At 40.5% G+C, this 18554-nt stretch overlaps 2 protein-coding genes across 3 annotated transcripts in view; both read left to right on the top strand.

The window, feature by feature from the left end:
* Positions 1–2308: 2308 nt before the first annotated feature.
* chchd7 (coiled-coil-helix-coiled-coil-helix domain containing 7) lies at positions 2309–6657 on the top strand. Its single transcript, XM_080794320.1, has 4 exons — positions 2309–2499; positions 4548–4610; positions 4719–4817; positions 6320–6657. The coding sequence occupies exons 2-4, from the start codon at positions 4554–4556 to the stop codon at positions 6422–6424; spliced, it is 261 nt and encodes an 86-aa protein (XP_080650446.1). The 5' UTR covers positions 2309–2499; positions 4548–4553; the 3' UTR covers positions 6425–6657.
* A 7491-nt stretch (positions 6658–14148) lies between these two features.
* LOC308336771 (uncharacterized protein) overlaps positions 14149–18554 on the top strand; it is a 169866-nt gene continuing 165460 nt past the window's right edge. For both annotated transcript variants that reach the window (XM_080794316.1, XM_080794317.1), the window contains exon 1: positions 14149–14666. In XM_080794316.1, coding sequence (XP_080650442.1) covers positions 14451–14666 — 216 coding nt within the window. In that variant the 5' untranslated portion in view covers positions 14149–14450. The remainder of the gene's footprint in view (positions 14667–18554) is intronic.

Consider the following 18554-nt stretch of genomic DNA (forward strand, 5'->3'; position numbering starts at 1 on the left):
TACTTCTTCTTCTTCCGCCAAAATAACAGTTATTCTGGCTTAACCGTGCAGTCGGTTTTCCCAAAACTTGGTAATATGGTAGAGGGCCATGCCAAATGGTGAGGACGTGAAGCCCATGACCCTTGGCCAAAGGGTGGCGCTATATAGCACTCAAATGAAAATGCAAACTTTGAACAGGCATAGCTCACAGACCATTTGACTGTCAGCAATAAAACTTCTATACACATATGGCATATGCTATGCGTCTCCTCATGCCGAACAACTTTCTTGTTCTGACTTTTCATCCACCATTTTGAATCATACCAGTAAGACCAGTAAGACGCCCTGAGGGTGTGAAGCAATCTCGCTCTAAAGGGTGAGGTCACGCTGAAACAACATGTCTGGGAACAGGGCTTCAGCTTCGTGTATAGCTCCGAAGAGTGTAACCAATGAGTCATCCGGCTCCTCTGAATTTAATTAACTAGCTGATTAAAGACTATATTGTAGGCTAAATATTAAAGTAATTTCCTGACTTTCTATTTAATAAGGGACATTGAAGCTCATAGGCCTACTCGTGAAAGTAGACCTAGCCTACATGAAATATTGGATTGCATAAACATCGTAATAAGGAAGTTAGAATGTAGTATTATAACTGATAAGCAATCAGCCTAATAGATAATAAATTATATCATAATAGTATAGATACACAGTCATAGAGCTCTTCACAGGTTAAAAATGATGGACCACCCTAATGGACCCTTGAAATTGGTTCTGAGATCCGAGTGGATCCGAAAATGACTACTCACACCATTGAGTCCACGGAGGTTTGATGCGTTTTGTGTTCTCTCGGCTTTCACTTTAACTGACGGGGAAATAAGCCCAGAGGCTGAGCCCCTGCTGTTTTCACACCTATATTACAGCCAACATACAAAGAACGATGATTGTTGTGTATTACTGATGCGGCCTTGAGAGAGCAACTGCTGAATGAATGGTCATTGCAGCGACATGCAGGCAAGCATGCATGCAGCCAATACGACAATTACGCGATTGGGAAACAAAATGGGAACGGTGTTGACCAGCGCCCGGTCGGGAAAAATAAATAAGTAACTAGACCAGTCATCTGACTCATCTCCCAATAGTGCGGGGACATATAGACCCTTCTTATCCCCCCTCCGGCGCCTATGTCTTGGAATGCCCATATTTGGACCTTATTTTTCCTTTAATTAACGTTTTCGGGCCGGGTAGGGCGTAAAATGTGTGATAATTAGTAAGGCCAGCCGGTAGGCTTTAATTTTCGGGCCTGTTGTGAGCTTTAGTTTTTGCTGGCTGCCGGCTACGCCTTAACATCGTTAAAACTGAGTTTGAAATTACAATGTGTAGGAAGGGTCCCTGATAAAAATGAATATCAATAGGCCTATCAAAATATTGAATCAAGCAACTTTAAAACTGTCTGCTCTCTGGGGTCCACATAGCCGCAATTTGCAACTCTAGGTTTGTTTATAATGGGATGAATCTAAAGTTGCAAATTGCAATACCCTCCATTGACTCTCTACTCATCCAATTTGCGATCTGCTTGTATTAAACAACGTTAAACTCACCAACATTGCAGCTCTAGGCCAAGCTTGAATTATCCTTTCAATCTGCCGAGCTTTTGTTTCATAAAAATCCACCATAGACTAGAGCTACTTTCTGTCAAGAAATTCTGTGCAGGTGATTCTTTTTATGCTTAAGTGCTGGAGTTTGGAAGCACTCGTCGTACTCGTAAGTCACTGAACGGCCCTGCGTACCACCTGTTTCGAATTTGCACATAATGCAGGAGGCAGCAGAGCGACCCGTTAACAAAAACGAGTGCTTCCAAAGTTTGCAACACTTAGAAAAAGAATCACAGGTCTGCACAGAATTTCTTGACAGAAAGTAGCTCATAACATGTCTACGGTGGATTTTTATGAAACAAAAGCTCGGCAGATTGAAAGAGGATAATTAAAAGTTTAACGTTGTTTAATACAAGCAGATCGCAAACGCAAATTGGATGAGTAGGGAGTTGCAACTCTAGATTCATCCCATTATAAACAAATCTAGAGTTATTGATGTCTCATCATGTCTGACTGTTCAAAGCACTTTGTAACTTTGTTTAAAAAGGTGCTATATAAATAAAGTTGTATTATTATTATTATTATTATTATTATTATAGAGTTGCAAATTGCGGCTAGGGTCCACACAAAAAGCCTGAGTAAACGTTCAAATGTTTTAAAGTGAAATACCCCTTTAAGCTGTAGCGTTAGCCATGCGACCTCTGGAGTTGCCTGATCCGGTAGGTCACACATATCGATGTAACCAATATGGTGGGTAGGCAGAGGCACTGCTAGGAGGCAGTTGTACAAACTAGCATTAATAGCCAGTGGCAGTGCTGGTAGTGCTACTACAGTGTATGCAATGTTGTGTAGCAGGTAGCTAAAGCAATGGTAGTAGGCTACGCTGTAGGGTTTCTCAAAAACGAAGCAACCTTTCTAGGCATAAAAGGTAAGTCAGTGAGTGCAATATAGTGAGTGAATTTATTGTAGCATGTGGTGGTCTGTTGTCGATACACGCGTAACACGCCGTTCTGTCATCAGGTTGGATGATAACCTTCAGTAGCCTATGCACACCGTCCATTAATTAGCCTACTTCTGATCTGAATAGACTGGGAATTGCAAAGGTATGAATACATGCATACCTATTATTATCTGCATTGTGTCATTAGCCTCAATTCAGTCATGGCAGTTATTTAAAACGTATAACCGTCTTCGTTAGCCCAACGGTGCATTTGAAATCGTCGATGAAGGTCAACTCAACACAATCACAATTATGTTTATTATTATTATTAGCCTACAGCAATAGTGGTTGTACTGTAGATATGGGCTTAGCTGCTACGTACAGGGTTGTGTGTCACTGGAAGTAGCAAAGAGCTTTCCTAACTATTCTTATTGTACCAGACCTATACCTATATTAATATGGATCACTCTATAGTATTCTCATGTGTGTGTGTGTGTGTGTGTGTGTGTGCATGTGTGTGTGTGTCACTGTTTATATATATATAGTGGGGGACTGTCTGCTACAGTACACATAATGTACACATTGAATTGTGAACATTCATAAATTGTATCTACAGATAATCTTTTCAAGTTATGTGCATTGGTAACCTTTTCTGAAAAGTGCTAATTTGATAAGCAATGCTTCACACATTTATACATTTGGGGCAAGCCTTTATCAAAATGTTCTCTATGAAAGTTGTTTGATAGGCTACTTACTATATAGGGCGCAAGCAACTATATATTCTATTTTTAATGTTGATGAATCTAGAGTTTCAACACCAACCGTACCCTTGGCTTAAGGTTGATGACAGAGTACAGCATCTTGCAATGAGTCTGGTCCACAAGATTCGCTACACCACCAAGATACCCATGTACCTGTCTAAATACTTCCTTAATGTCAACGAAGTCCCCACCCACAACACCAGAGGGAGTTCAACAAACCATGTGCAACCAAGATTCGGCAATTCTTTTCGCTCCTATGCCACCAAAATGTGGAACGCCCTACCAACAGTCATTAAGACATGCAAATCCCTTTACTCCCTTGACAAAACCGCTCTCAAAGGGCACCTATGGGCGGCTGCAATTCGAAACTGGTCCCCATAAAAATCTAAATCCCCCACCCACCCCTTTTTCCCCTCACTGTATGTTTTCTTTTCCCTTTTTACCTCCTTTATGATGATTTCCTGTTCTTTAATCTTTGTAAGTGTATATTTGTACGTCTCTAAATGTATTGAGTTGTGCTTGAAATGTACTGTAATTCTGCTAACTGTTAATAAATACTTCAATCAATCAATCAAAAACCCATTGAAAGTATGTTGTCCTTATTGTCACATTGTCGTTGCTAAGAGCTACATGATAACATTGCCTCATATTTTTAAAACCGTATTAAATTAGAACAAAATAGGCAAAGGAAAATAAAATGGGAATAGAAATATAGACTTCACATAAAACAGGTGGGCCGACTTGCGGATTTCAGTTTGCACTGCAGCTTGGGCTTAAAACAATGTTTTTCTGCAGGTAAACACCATACACTGCTCTAGTGGCCGATAATCTGTGGTATAAAGGATAGAAACCAGTTCAGTGGCCTTGTTGTAGACTGTCCGACCTGAGACTGGGAGGTCGGGGTTCGATTGGAAACGACAACGCTATTTCTTTCCATTTGTACCTTTTGAGCCTTAGAGTTACAGAAACAGGAGATAGGCTCCTGCCCTATGGGCCTCAGGGCTTGGCAAGGCTTTATAGAAGGAAATTATGGGGGGAAATAAATATGTATTGTTTGTAAAACAACACAAACAATTCTATTAATAATTGTTAAAGTGCAGCTATAAGTTAGTTAAATAATAATGTAAATTAGTACAGTAAGAATATAAAACGGTAGGGCACACTTGCCGATACCAGGCAGCATTTTAGGCAGTATCGGCAGCTAAATGTATGTACATTTTATACTAAACGCTTTGTAGAACTAGTGAACCTTAACACATCCATCTCTGTATACAGATCCAAATGGATAAAAATGCACGAAAAGGAATGAAGAATGAAGACATAAACCCATGCATTGAAGTAAGCCGATTTGCAAAGAAGTATTTCCCAATATGTCTATTGCTACATGAGTTAAGATGTTTCAAGTAAATTAAATTACTAATTTTTACTTTACTCTATCTTTTCTAGGAGAGTGATGGGTCTCAGAAATGTTTGAATTACTACAATTATGACAAGAGTATGTGTTCAGCATATTTCATAAGATACAAGAACTGTAGAAAATATTGGGTGAGTGTCCTATTTTCTTAATCAATATTCATTTAAAAATAACACCTGTGTGAAGTGAGCGGTGGTGGAACTATACTGTAATTGTTATACTGTACTCCTGTACAGTTGACAAACATGCTGACTGGTGTTACACTAAAAACTCAGCTTCCCATCATGCATCTGTGCACATTGTGAAGCTCAACTGAGCCACTTTCTCACCTGTTGGTACTCTGAACATATATGGAGACGGTGTGCCCACCGCTCAAAAAAAAAAGGTTTTAGAAACGGGCCAGAGTCGCCTGACCACAAGGGGAGGTTAACATGAACATGAACATAGAAAGGAGGTGGCTGTCAAGTGCATGCACTGAGTATCCGTTTCTTGTTCCCCACACCAATGATGACGTAGGTAGATGTCCTTGCATAGCTCATTGGATTGCACAAGCTCATATTGGCCAATTTATGTTTTTCACACCAAACCTTCTCAACTTTGATTGGCTCTCACAAAGTTTTACAGAGGAGTTGTTTTGGAACTAATTGAGTTGTGAAGAAAACTAATTATTTTGCAGATGGCTAAAAAAAAGTTGCCATTATTGGTAAAAAAATTAATAAATGTTCTCACTTTAATAATAGGTTCATTATGATCCTTGTCCCTCAACACATAGGTCTAGATGCCTTATTTGTTAAGGCAATATTGGCTTAGATATTCATAGTGAAAATAGATTTTTTAATAATGGCGACACTAATTTCACAGTCGCCATGACTGATTTCAGTCATTTGGATTCTATCAGTCAGCATGTCTTCCATGGAAGCATGTTGCGCAGTGAAAACAGAGCTATCTACATAAGCTCTCAATGCGTTGCTTGTAGATAGGCTTGTAAATAGGCAGTTTGAGAAGGGGGGGGAGGAAATCAATAAGAGGTTAAAACATCCTCACACTTGATTTAAAGCTCCCAAACTATTTTATTAACATTAACATTACGATCTTGTAGACCTTGTTCATCAGGCAAATGTTTACATGCATTTATTTTAAATGCTGTACCAAAGTACATCAGAGGCAACATTACAATAATCAATAATAGATGACATAAAACTGGATTTTTAGATGGATCTCAACTAGTTCTAGGAGCACCGTTCAGTTTTCAAAATATTTAATTATCATTTCCCACCTGACATTTTTATTTTATGGAAGAATGTCAGTTTATTCTTCTCTAATTTAGGTTCATATTAAAATAGAGTGAAAAAGACGTCACTCGCTCATCCCCTGATTTGCAGAAGTAATTTATCTATGGAGAATAACATTAGGTCATCTTAAAATCGTCTTATATAAGAATTGTGAAATTAAATGGAGATTATAAAAATACACAAACCTGTGGAACACTCTAGCGAAAATTGTAGTCATACTTTAGTGCTCTATGAATATCAGTGTTGTTGTAATGGTACCTATAGTCTCTCGAAACAGACTGTTTACTCGCACAATTTTGTAATAATAAAATAATAACACCTTTGTGTTTGTGTGCATGTAGCATAACGTAATGATGGACAGAAGAAGAACTGGTGTAAGACCGGATATGCCCACTGCAGAGGAAAGGAAGGAGATGCTTTCTGCCATTGGAGGAAAGCCATACTGAACAGTGGACACAATAAATGATCCAAAATGACACTCATTGAGGACTGGCAAGGCCAGGAGATTTCTTTTTGACAAAGGTTGCCAAAAGATAGCCCCTACAACATTGCATTTACTTGTTGTTTATGCACTGCAATGCCAGAGTTGTCTCGCAGCACTTTAAAGGCTGGATAGCTGATACGTCTGTCGTCTTCTGAATGTGAAGCATATGGAACAACAATAAAATGTGGACTTGTATTTCTGAGTGCGACCAGTTATTTGGATAACGCACCAGTGTGACCAGTTATCTGAGTGGTCAGAGAGCAGCTGCAGTGGTAGACGACCTACAAATGCCTTCAAATTGCAGATGTACAAGCTCGCATGCGTGCGCACTGCGCAGTGGCGCAGTGAGCTTGCATATCTACTATCTATCTATCTACATATCAACTGTAAAAATCTAAAATGACACAAATGCTTTCCAGATTTTCGCAGGTTATGAATTGTCTTGCCAAACTAAAACACAGTTCCCACTTGCTTGTAATGCCTGCCTGCAATTTACGATTTACTTAAGCAGTCATTCTTTAGGCTACATCACATCAGTTGAAAACATGGGCTTAGTGTGCAATGTTGGAGTAACATAACTTGGAGTTAAGGCTCATTCATAGTCTGGATTTTCGAGGTGAGGTGATCACCAGAGCTGAAATAACAATGAGCGTTGGTGAGTAAAAACGGAGAGAAGGGCTAGAGCGGTGGCAGTGGTTTGCTCTTCATCGCGGCTCGTGACGTCATGTTGTAGTTCGGTGGTCACCTAACCACCGAAAATCCAGACTATATATGAGCCTTTAAGGCTCAATCATAGTCTGGATTATTATTATTTCAGCTCCGGTGGTCAGCTGCACCACCAGAGCGGTGGTCACCTCACCATCCAGACTATGAATAGGCCTTTACTCTGCCATACGCAGCTCATCCTGTTCTCCAAACTTGTGTGACTGATTGCATGTGGCATAGTGACCCGTGGGTGTGTGAGAGGGCTTGTCTGCATTAGATAGTTCATGAGGAAAAAATTAAACCTTTTAGTATTTTAATCTGAGGAACGATTCTATTTTGTGTGTATATTTGAATCTACTGTCGTTATGTCTGTGTGAAACAACTGAACAAAATTAATTGGGGTAGTGTACGTAGCACTTTTACAGGCCATGATGGTCTCATGTTAACCTTTTTTGGCACTTGATATGAATTATGAAGTTATTAATCTAGAATGCTGTATTTTAGTTTTCATTTTTCTAGACGTAGGCTACAGTAGAGGCACTCCACTCCTGTCATTTCGTTATGTATTATTCTCCAGTGGTTGGCTTTCCGCAGGAACCACTATTTCCCTAGTAAAACCTAGCCCTAAAGTAAGTGGGGAACATAGTGATGACGGATGACCCCGAGGGATGTGCCCTGGACAAGGTGAAAGGTGACGTGACATCACTAGCCTAAGGTTTTTCTTTCCTGCAGTTCTTCTGGGCCTTGTTTTTGACAGCAGTCACAGGACAGTTGTAGTATAGCCTATCACACTGTACATTTGTTTTTAAACTACCGTCCCATAGCTAGCCTGCTAATTCCAATTACCAGCACGTGTAATGTGTTATGTGAGATTAGATAGTTTACCACAGCTGTCTATTAATTGCGACCTACGGCTTTAGCACCACCATGTGGAGAGACTACCAGCAGCACTCACGGAAATACAGTTCTCACGTCAAGCACCCCCACCTGGTAAGGTTGGCTCTAAAAAGTATGATTTCTTTCTTTTTAGGTAGGCCTACATACTGTAGCTTTACATTACATAGGATGTTACTACTAGAGTTTGGAATTAAGTATGTAATGAACCTTCTCTGCTAGCATGCTCAATTAGCCTCAGAAGTTCACATGTGTAGGCCTAAAAGATTCTCCCTGTTTAAGGTAATTGCAATGTATTATTTCACAAAAATTAGGCTATCTTGGCTTAATGGTGAGTGTCTGTCCTACAAACGTGAAGCAGCCTGTCGCAGTTCTAAATTATTCTCTGATACAATTTCGTGTGTGTGCGCAGGCTAAATACTCTTGAATTTACAAATGGCCACAACACCTGTGGATAAACAAAACGTTGAAGAGAAAAGGTTTTAGGTCTGATACCGTGTATGTTCAAATCATAGGCCTCATACATTTATTCTCAGTGGCGTGAGGGGCAATTGGTGCTCAAGTAAATAAATGTCACCTTGTGGCTTGTGCAGCACGGATGCTTTAAAGTGTGAGATTATATAGATAAATAATTGGCAGCTTTTAAGTTTTAATCCAGAATTGGTCGATGTCACCACTAAAAAACAAAAATAAAACGAACAAAAAACAAACTTTCAAAGGGGCACATTGCTGTGCAGTGTGTGCACGCCCCTGTTTATTATTAGTTTACATTTTGGAGTTTCCCTATCGACCTGTATCCATTTGTACAACACAACATGCACTGCAGCCTATTCTTTAACATAATGGGCTAATAAGGCTATATTATATCTATATACACACACTGTACCGGCCATATCATATGTGTCGTCCTACTGACTGTTCTGCATCTTTGGGCAACATATGACTTATTTATTTATAGTTTTTCCTAGGATGTTCATGTATGCCCTAACTAATGTTTCATCTATGATTTGACCCCTGTAGTAGACCCTGCCATTGCCTGCCCTCAACTTTAACCATGGATGCCTTTATTGATCTCTGCCATACATATGGGTAGGTTAAACGCTATAAAGAATATCTTGAAATAATTGCGTTAATCCGTAGAACTCAAAATTAACCATGTGTCGTGAACACAGGGGTTGACACTAAAGGTCTCAGAGGCACTTGCCCCTCGGGCAATTTTCAGGTCATGTTCTACTTGCCCAAAGGTCATGCCTACTTGCCCAAAAAGTACATTGTCCATTATAAAATGATAGGTAAAAATGTAATTACCGTTCAATTTAATACTTTTTAATTGACTTTTTGGGGCTGTGAAAATAAAATCATAACACAATTTGTATGCCAAATACCTAGATGGCTATGAATGTGACTATGGGTTCACATTTGTTTTATATTTTTTAATTGAAAAAGCACATTATAGTTAAATAACCTGAAAGCAAAGCTCGAAAGATTTATTTACCTGCCAGGGCACAGGTGGGCAACCCGTAGTGTCAACGCCTGTAACACTAGCGTCTCTGTTTCGAGGGGCAAACATTGGGTGAAAATAGCAGATCTGAGTTTGAAGACCGGCTGTGTTCGCCAAGAGATTTGGTGGACAGGGGGAAAAGGATGACGGTCAGCAGACGGTCAAGGATAGATCCCTGCAGGATTCTGGTCAACAGTATATGGTTTAAGGAGTTAACATGTGTAACACAACACAGTGTGGATGTGGATAGAATCGTAACATGCTGTATTTGTAATGTGTCTCAGATTACCTGTGTGGATTGCATCATCTCATACTGTATTTGTAATGTAATCAGATTACCTGTGTGGATTGCATCGGTGCTTCATGCTGCCAGCCGTCTAAAGACTGACCATGCCCGACGCAAGAAAGCCTACAGAATCATCCAGCGGAAGCTGGTCAGTAACCCCCAATAAAATATACAGCTTTTTGCGTTGGTGAGAGAGAAAGAGGGATGAATGTGAGACACTGATGATGGTGATGTGCTTTATTGATTGACTGGCTAAGGGACCCTAAGCGTCCCTACCACCATGGGGTCTACAGTCCCCTCTACGCCTTAAAATTGCAGATCTTCATCTTTATTTATTTGTCAAGTAAAGCCTTAAAGTGGTTTTCGTTGTGTTATGCTGTGTAGGTGCTTCGCGGTGTTGGTGTCACGGAGGTGCGCGCTGGCCAGCCCACGTATGTTTACCCTGCGGAGTTGAAGGACTTGATCCGCTCTGCATTCCCAGAGAATCTGTGTGACTACACTGATCCCTGTCATTTACAGGTCAGCATGGGCTCACAAAACATCAAGGTTGATGAGGTACAGACAGACAGACAGACAGACAGACGGACAGACAGAGAATACATTATTAACAGTTTGCAGGGAAATAAAATCACAGGTAAGCTAAGTACAGTTCAATACCAGGTTTGCTAAGAGTATTTAAACCCAAGAAAGCCAATGGCTTGTTTCCATTAAAGTCCTTCATACTCAATTCATCAAAAGCAGACCAAAGAAAGCAACGATCTACAACCTACACACGTTGTGAGCTTGTAGATCTGCTATTTACCCAACATTTATCTGTGGAACCGAGTTGAACAAAATGTAATGCCTCAACTCTTATTTTTTGGGGGGTCGCAGCGAGTTTTTAACTACCAACAAGTTCAGAGCTTTTTATTTCCCCATAGTTCTGTATATGTGTTACTTTTATTGCCTATTCATGTCATGATGTTCACATCAGTCATGTTGTTGCTGTATCTCCGTTTCCAGGTGGTGTATGTTACCATGGAGGACCTGCATGGAGTTTGTTAGACTCCACACACACTTAGAGTGCACACACACTTCCCCATTTTGTGTGTACAAAGAAACAGTGTAATTGAAAAAGTCCTAAAAGTCCTCGTCACTTCAGGGGACCCCCCCCCCCAAAAAAAAGAAAAAATCATGTGGGTCCCTACCCACAGGTTGAGAACCACTGTCCTAACACCTCTGAATGATATCTACTTTACTGATAGCGCGCGACCTTCGCCGATAACATGATGTAAGCTACGTTTCATTAGCTACAAAAGTCTGTTTTCCTCCTCCATAGTTTTCTTCCGTTTCCAACCACGGTTCTCACGGGCTGCACTAAATATCTTCACACAATCACCAATATAATTGTCTACAAGCTCACAGCAACACGTGGTGTTGTGCTCTCTCGCCCCATGCAAGGGTTTACGTTTTCCAAACATAAAGTAATATGTTACCGCTACTGTAGTAACCTACTGTACATGAGCAGGTTTCAGTAAATCTACAGTGAGTGTTTTATTTTCCCCCGGTGTGCGGGAGGTCAGTTTCAGTTGTAAATAAAATGTTAATAATTTTGTCTTTGTATATTAGTAACGACCAATGTCATTTAAGATGATGAAAACCTACCATAAAATTTATGATTGTTTTGAGCATGTAATTATAGGTGAAAAATTATAAGCTAATAATCATAACCAGTAAGACGCCTGAGGGCGAGGTCGCATCCACGCATCCGCCTCGGTGGCGCTTTGGCATGGGGCGTCAGATCAACATGTTAATGTTAATTCTGTTTTAATTCTGAGTTAATTCTGTACTGGCCATATAAGGAACATGTCTTTGTTTTTGTTTTTATTTGTATTTTTTACAAATAGGCAGAAAAAACTAACACAAAGAACAGAATATATGGATATTATGTATGAGCACAAAAACATAATATAAGGATAAGGATAGACAAGATAAACAAAGACAAATAAAAGATTAATTAAAATGTAAAATTAATTTACACGACCAAACATGCAGCATCATCAACCTTATCACCTTTACTAAAACAGTAAACAATCAAAAGGGCATTGCCTGACCATGGATCACATCAAGGGCCTGCAACATGACTGAGGCACACGTTCATAAGGAGCATGTCTTGAGTGTACAGGGTTTGATGAGGTCAGATCAACATGGAATGTCAGAACAGGTCAGCTCCATACAGTATATGGAGATCTAAGGGTGGTAATGGGGACATTCTCTTGAGTGTACAGGGTAGTTTTTGCCGGCTGCCGGGCGTGGCTGCACTAATAACTTTGCAGCAGGCCCGTCTAGAGTTTGAATGGACAGGTGGGCCTGTTGAGAACTCTAGTTTTCGCCGGCTGCCGGGCGCAGCTGCACTAATAACTTTGGGGCAGGCCCATCTAGAGTTTGAAATTTGAAAGGACAAGTCAAAAGGGAGACATCGAAGAGGAAGGATGGATGGATCAACATTTGTAATGTCAGAACAGGTTCTGAAATATATCCATATAGCCTATGGAGATCTAAGGGTTTGAGATTTGAGGTCAGATGTAGAGTTGCTGGCCAATAGTGATGACATCAGGGGTCTCCATATATGGGCTTAACTGCGACAGCAGGTCGCATTACTATGACATCAGGGTCTCCACATCTCCATCCCTGATGATGTCACGAGACCTGGGCACCATTATGGTGCCCGACACACTAACTGACGGGAAATGCTTGATTCCATAGTTAACTGTGGAATCAATAGTTAATAATAGGCCTAATACTCACATGCGTTGTGAGCTTTGAAATTGGGTATGTTTTTAGTTTTTTTTCCTATTCATCATATGACAAAACATGTAGGCCTATATGTACAGTATAAGGTACCATATAAAAAAAGCTCAAATAAATTAATACATGCATAAATTGCACTTAGTTGTTTTAATGCTAAGGGGAGGTATACGATATGTTGCAACTTTTGGCAAATCTTAATGGAAACGATGAAAAGTCAGTTTTTACATTCAAAACTGTTAAAGTTAAAGTCCAGGAAACCCCCAGTTCTCATCAGTTTCAGTGTGTAGTAGTAATGTATTAAGACCACTAGGTGGAAGCAGAGCACATGAAATAAAGAACATCGAGCTATCATGGCTTTATTCTTTTGCCAAAGAATTATTTGGCAAAGGCTCTTTATCTTCAAATCACCAAATTAGATGGTAGACTTCATTTTGGGCATAATTTGCCCAATTTGCAATAATTTGCACTATAGTATTGGGTTGTGTGTTGAATTGATCAGATCAGCCTGACACTCATCAAATGATATTCAGCAGTCATGGGAAGTAACTATAAGTTAAGTACTGTACTTACCGGTAAGTTTAAAAAAGAAAAAAAGGTATACTGGACTAGTATTTCCATTATTTTAGTTGCCAGGCACAAAAGAGTACAACAGAGTAAAACAGAAATGTACTTAAATCCATGAATGTCTCTTTGTCTGCGTATATTATTGTGTTAAATTACAGTAAAATAACTACAAATGCAAATTTGAACAAAATTATAACTTTTCAATCACAAGGTAGGTATTATTATATGCTCCACACACTTTACACTGCTCCACACTGGTATATTCCCATGGCCTAGGGGGTCAGACAGGTGCATTGTTGTTGTTGATTAGCAATTAAGGTCACAGTGTGTCGCGTTTTCTTTTTCAAGCAAGTGGCAGTAGTTTTTAGAGTTGTTTTAGTTTACTCGTGCTTTAGTTGGTAAAATGAAAAGGAAGCAGACAGACCTCCCTGAATAATGCCTATAATAATATTTTTTTGTAAACAGACTGACAGCAGCCCCGCAGCAGACAGAGATGAAGAGCAAAGGTCAGTAAAGACACTCGAGTCGATTCATATTTTTTAGGAAAATGACAGCAAAAATGGAGGGAAATATAGTCAATAAATAGATAATAAATCACGCGCGTTTCGAATTCCGGACTTTTACTTGTAACGGAGTAGCTCTACATTGCAGTATTGAGATACGTTTACTCAAGTAAAAACTTTGAGTACTTTTTCCACCACTGAGTTTTACTTTGAAAAATGAATTACAGCAGGAAGCGAGAGAGATAACTAGCTTGACTACTTCTACTGACTTGACATGTTAATTACAGTCTGGTGGCGCGCGCGCACACGCACGCACACACACACACACACACACACTGACACACCGCAGCAGCAGCAGCAGCACATAGCGACTGTCCAGCGGGCAACAACAGTGCGCTACTTGCAAACATATACATGCATCATTCATCCCGGCGTGGCACGGATCGAGGAGCGCACACATAACTACATTGGATGATTGGAGAAGTAATAGGCTGCGTCGGAGAATATATTGTCTTATCACTTTCAGAATAGACCAATGCTGACAGCCCAGGAACGAACTTACTTAACTTTTAAAGTATGACAGTGTAGCCTAGTAGTGTGTGTGTGTGTGTGTGTGTGTGAGTCAGAACGAAGTGCCATGATGCGAGGCGATACAACGCGCCTGGACTCTGGAATAAGGATTTTGAGAAGTTGTAGATAAAGTTATTTCCCTCCCTGCATCATAAGGGCCGGGGAACAGACAGACATGGATGATGGCAGTGACATTGCGCCGGGCAGTGGACATCATCATCGGACCTCGCCGTCCGAGGAGAGCCGTGGTGGATCGGGGGACCATCACAGCAGCACGGAGGGACGCTCGGAGCTCCTCATGTATCTGACCTGCTTACCGGAGCGCTACAGGACCGCTAAGTTCACCCTGGCGGCCTATGTGCTCTGCTGGGCTCTGCTCAAGTGGTACCAGGTAAGGATTGATTGATTGATTGCGTTATACAACAGTTTGCAGAAAAATGCACAGTAACTTAAGTAAAAGTATCAAAACTGCAATAGGCCTCTTGCTGTTACAAGTGAAAGTATGGAATTCAAAATGTACTTGAGTTTTAGTACAAAAGTATTGTCATAAAGAAGATGTAGGCCTATTTAAAGTACCAAAAGTAAAAGTAGCCTACTCATTATGCAGAATGCACCATTTGAGATCTGATAAGGAAATACATGCATATGGTTTCATCTCAGAGGTAGGCCTACAGAACTGCAATAAGGGTCCATTTGGAACTATCACTCATTTAGCTGGGGAGTGGAGTGGACCCCAGGGAATCCTCAGGGTGGTTGAGTTGAGTCCACAGAACTATTTCAAATGTAACCCTTTTTTTGTTCTACGAATGCAGGTGTTTGTCTCTCTGATGACATAACACCAGATGCACACCAGTAGTTCTCAAACATGTCAAGGACCCCCCACATGGATATACTGTATATACCGTTAGTCTACTCACTGTACAGTATATGTCAGTATGTAGGCTAGGCTATTTGGCCATGGACCCATCTCCATTTGAAAGGATTTTGTGCCAGCCAGGTACGCTCACAAGAGAAAATTGTTGTCAGAATTAGAAAGAAAGAAAAGACTCGAGGCTGACCAAAGCTTTGATGCTCACTAAATCACTATTCCTACTGTTGTTGCAGTTACACTGACTAGAGCAGTGGTTTTCGACCCTATTCATATGAAGATCCATTATTGAATTGGCATTTGAGCCAGAGCCACGCATCACCATTTGATGAGATTCAGCCTCTCAGACCCAGAATGTTTTGTTGTTGTTGGATAATATTTTGTCCACAATTCCATGCTGCATTGACGTTGGTACTATAGGAGCGATAACACGCAAACGTCCATCAAAGTATTATTCTTCTACATTCTCTATGTAGACTACTTGTAAATTAAGTAATGCAGATGTCTAAAAAATATTTAACTGAAACCAAATGGACCCACACGGGTATATTTCATTTAATTTTACGCTCTCAAGAGTTAAAGATCCATAAGGGTCCATTTGGTTACCAACTCCATCATTTAACTGGGACCCACCTGGAACCCCCTCAAGGACCACTGGTGGTCCCAGGACCAACCACTGGACTAGACGAAACGTGAAAACGTACAATACTGTGACTAAAAAACAAGGATGGATAATGGTAGAATAAAGATTCCATCTTCTTGCAGGAATAAATGATCAAACTTGTTTGAGCAATTTCCTCTGCAGTTGGATCTGTATAGGGTTGATTGATTGATTGATTGCATGCGTGTTGTTGTCTCCTCGTTGGTCTTGACAATCTGTTCTGTTCAGGTCACATCTCACATGCACCCTCCATCATGCTGCACTAGTTAGCACTGATGGAAGAAGTACTCACATTTTGTACTTAAGTAGTGCCAAAAGTGAGTACTTGCAGAAGGTCCCATTTCACAAGTTTTCAAATGCATAAAATTAATAAAAGATAATTTACAACTAGCAGATCTACAGACGTGTTGTGACTTGTCACCTTGTAAGATCAGCTATTTTCAAATTGCCAAATTATAGGGCTGAAATGGTTAATGTATGTTTTAGTAATAATAATCAAAATCTACAAAGTAACTAAAGTTTTCAAATAATTATAGTGGCGTAAAAGTGCAATATTTGCCTCTGAGATGTAGTGGAGTAGAAGTAAAAGTTTTGGAAATTGGAACTACTCCATTAAAGTAGAAAACAATACCTCCAAATTGTACTTAAGTAGAGTACTTGAGTAAATTTACAGGTTACTAATCCACCACTGGCAGTTAAGAATGACCAAATTGGGTCAGGAATTTGGGCAAAAACACTCTCGTGTGTGGCCAGGTGTAGCAGGAAACCTCGACCGTATTCCAGATGTCACGGCGCGGTTGGCGTGCCAAGAATTACACAATAGAATTATGCTCCTGTACCGTACGTACGCACAATATGAATAATGAATGGCTCACACCAGTTACGCCCAAAATAGTCCACTGTCATGCTTGAAAGAGAAGGAGAAATGAGCGGTGCTATTTCACGTAATGCAAATCTTTCTAACAATCTGGTGCAGGCAGGGATCATTTCATCGCTTTTCGGGTCAAGGACCCACTTAGCTGAGAGAGAGAGAGATGAAGCAAGGACCCCCCCCCCATTACGTGTTGTATGAAATACTAATCAATTTCATAGATAGATAGATTCATGACATCATTGTTTTGTTGTGTTCATGTGCATTTTCCAGACACTTAATAGCCGTTAAATCCGGGGAAAGTATCTGTCATCCATTTTAGATTTTAACCACTACATCAATATGTTATACTTTGGCTACTCACACATGAAGATGCAAGCTCATATATACATATCACGTGACTTTGTGCCATGCTATGAGCCTGTAGATCTGCTTTTGTTTTTTAGTTTTTTTTGTCATGGGAATTTGTCAATTCAGCCTCAGGTCGTAAACGGACAATAAGTATAGGAACTTGACCTTGAATTTGACCTCTTTGCTGAAAATTGCCGATCTGTGTTGTGACTTTTGAGCTTGTATCTGCTATTTGGATCTGCTATTTTTGGCTAATGTTCCCCTCAGAATAGGGATGTTAGGATTCAAGTGGTTAATGGTTAAATAAGGTGCCTATTACACAAAGATGAGTTACCCCCCCACCCCCCGTTGTAACACTGAGGAACCCCTAGGGGTCCCAGACCCCCTGTCGAAGACCCCCATGGTGCACAAGTACAAGTTTGCATTGCACGTCACACCGAGCCACTGATGCCACACCACGATAGTGGAATGAAAGGGTTGCCATGACTCGCTGCACATCGACTTGACACAGCCATTAACAGGCCTAATAAGAACAGGGCGTGTCAGGAAAAGGGCGTAAGGGGTGTAGCACACGTCCCAGGGGTGTAAAACTAGCCTTGGCGTTGGCACCGGTTACTCCCACCAACTGCCGGGGCAAGAAACGTCTTGTCTTGAGACTGCCTGCAAGCCTGCCTTCTCCCCCACTGTACTCGCTGGATTAGGAAATGTTATAACACCAGACCCAGGCAGTCAAAACCTCAGGATTGTAGCACTTGTCACACTCAATTTTCTGGTGCAGGCTGTGTTGTATATTTGTCTTTGTCTCAAAAATGGCTAGCAATCTCTTACCCATTAAGATTCGGTTTTAGGTATTATTATTTTTTGAATAATCTTGAGTTTTTAAAGAAAACACTGTTGCTTCTGGCGGTCCAAGGAATAATAATAATTAAAATAACTTGAATTTATATAGCACCTTTCAAGAAACCCAAGGACACTTTACAATACAGAAAAAACTAAGCTAAAACTAATTTCCAAAAGCTTGAGTAAACAAATGTCTCTTCAGTGCAGACTTGAAAGAGTCTAATGTAGGCGTCTGGCGAAATCTCCATGGGGAGAGAGTTCCAAAGGACAGGGGCTGCCACATAGAAGGCTCTATCACAGACGGTCTGCTTTTTTCCGTGACGGATGTTGAGGAGCCCTGTGTCCGAAGACCTCAGGTTCCGCTCAGGGGTGTAGTCCTTGACGAGGCCTGTCCGATACCGTGGAGAGATTTGTCGGAGTTTGTAGGTGATGCGGAACTTAACCGGAGCCTATTATTTACATATTTTCGAGATGGGGGTTGGCAGCCAAATACATACGATTTTGGGGGTCTTGCCATGAAAAACTTTTGAACAACCAATATAGAAACACTTTTTTCAGAAAACTGTTTTTAGAACATTTTAATTTTCGGCCTCAGGTCTTAATGGGTTCAATTAAGTTCTTTCCACGCAGAGGTTATCACCAGTGCTCACAGAAAAGTCCTTCAGGTATTTTCTATTCATTTAATTAG

Source organism: Protomyctophum bolini (genome assembly GCF_963924005.1).
Source record: "Protomyctophum bolini genome assembly, chromosome: 21".
In the NCBI taxonomy this organism is placed as follows: Eukaryota; Metazoa; Chordata; class Actinopteri; order Myctophiformes; family Myctophidae; genus Protomyctophum; species Protomyctophum bolini.

Bases quoted from the DNA above. Each gene is read 5' to 3' on its own strand.
- chchd7 (XM_080794320.1), top strand. From the start codon at position 4,554: ATGGATAAAAATGCACGAAAAGGAATGAAGAATGAAGACATAAACCCA. The intron at 4,611-4,718 runs GTAAGCCGATTT...TATCTTTTCTAG, and splicing joins ACATAAACCCATGCATTGAA to GAGAGTGATGGGTCTCAGAA. The intron at 4,818-6,319 runs GTGAGTGTCCTA...GTGTGCATGTAG, and splicing joins AGAACTGTAGAAAATATTGG to CATAACGTAATGATGGACAG.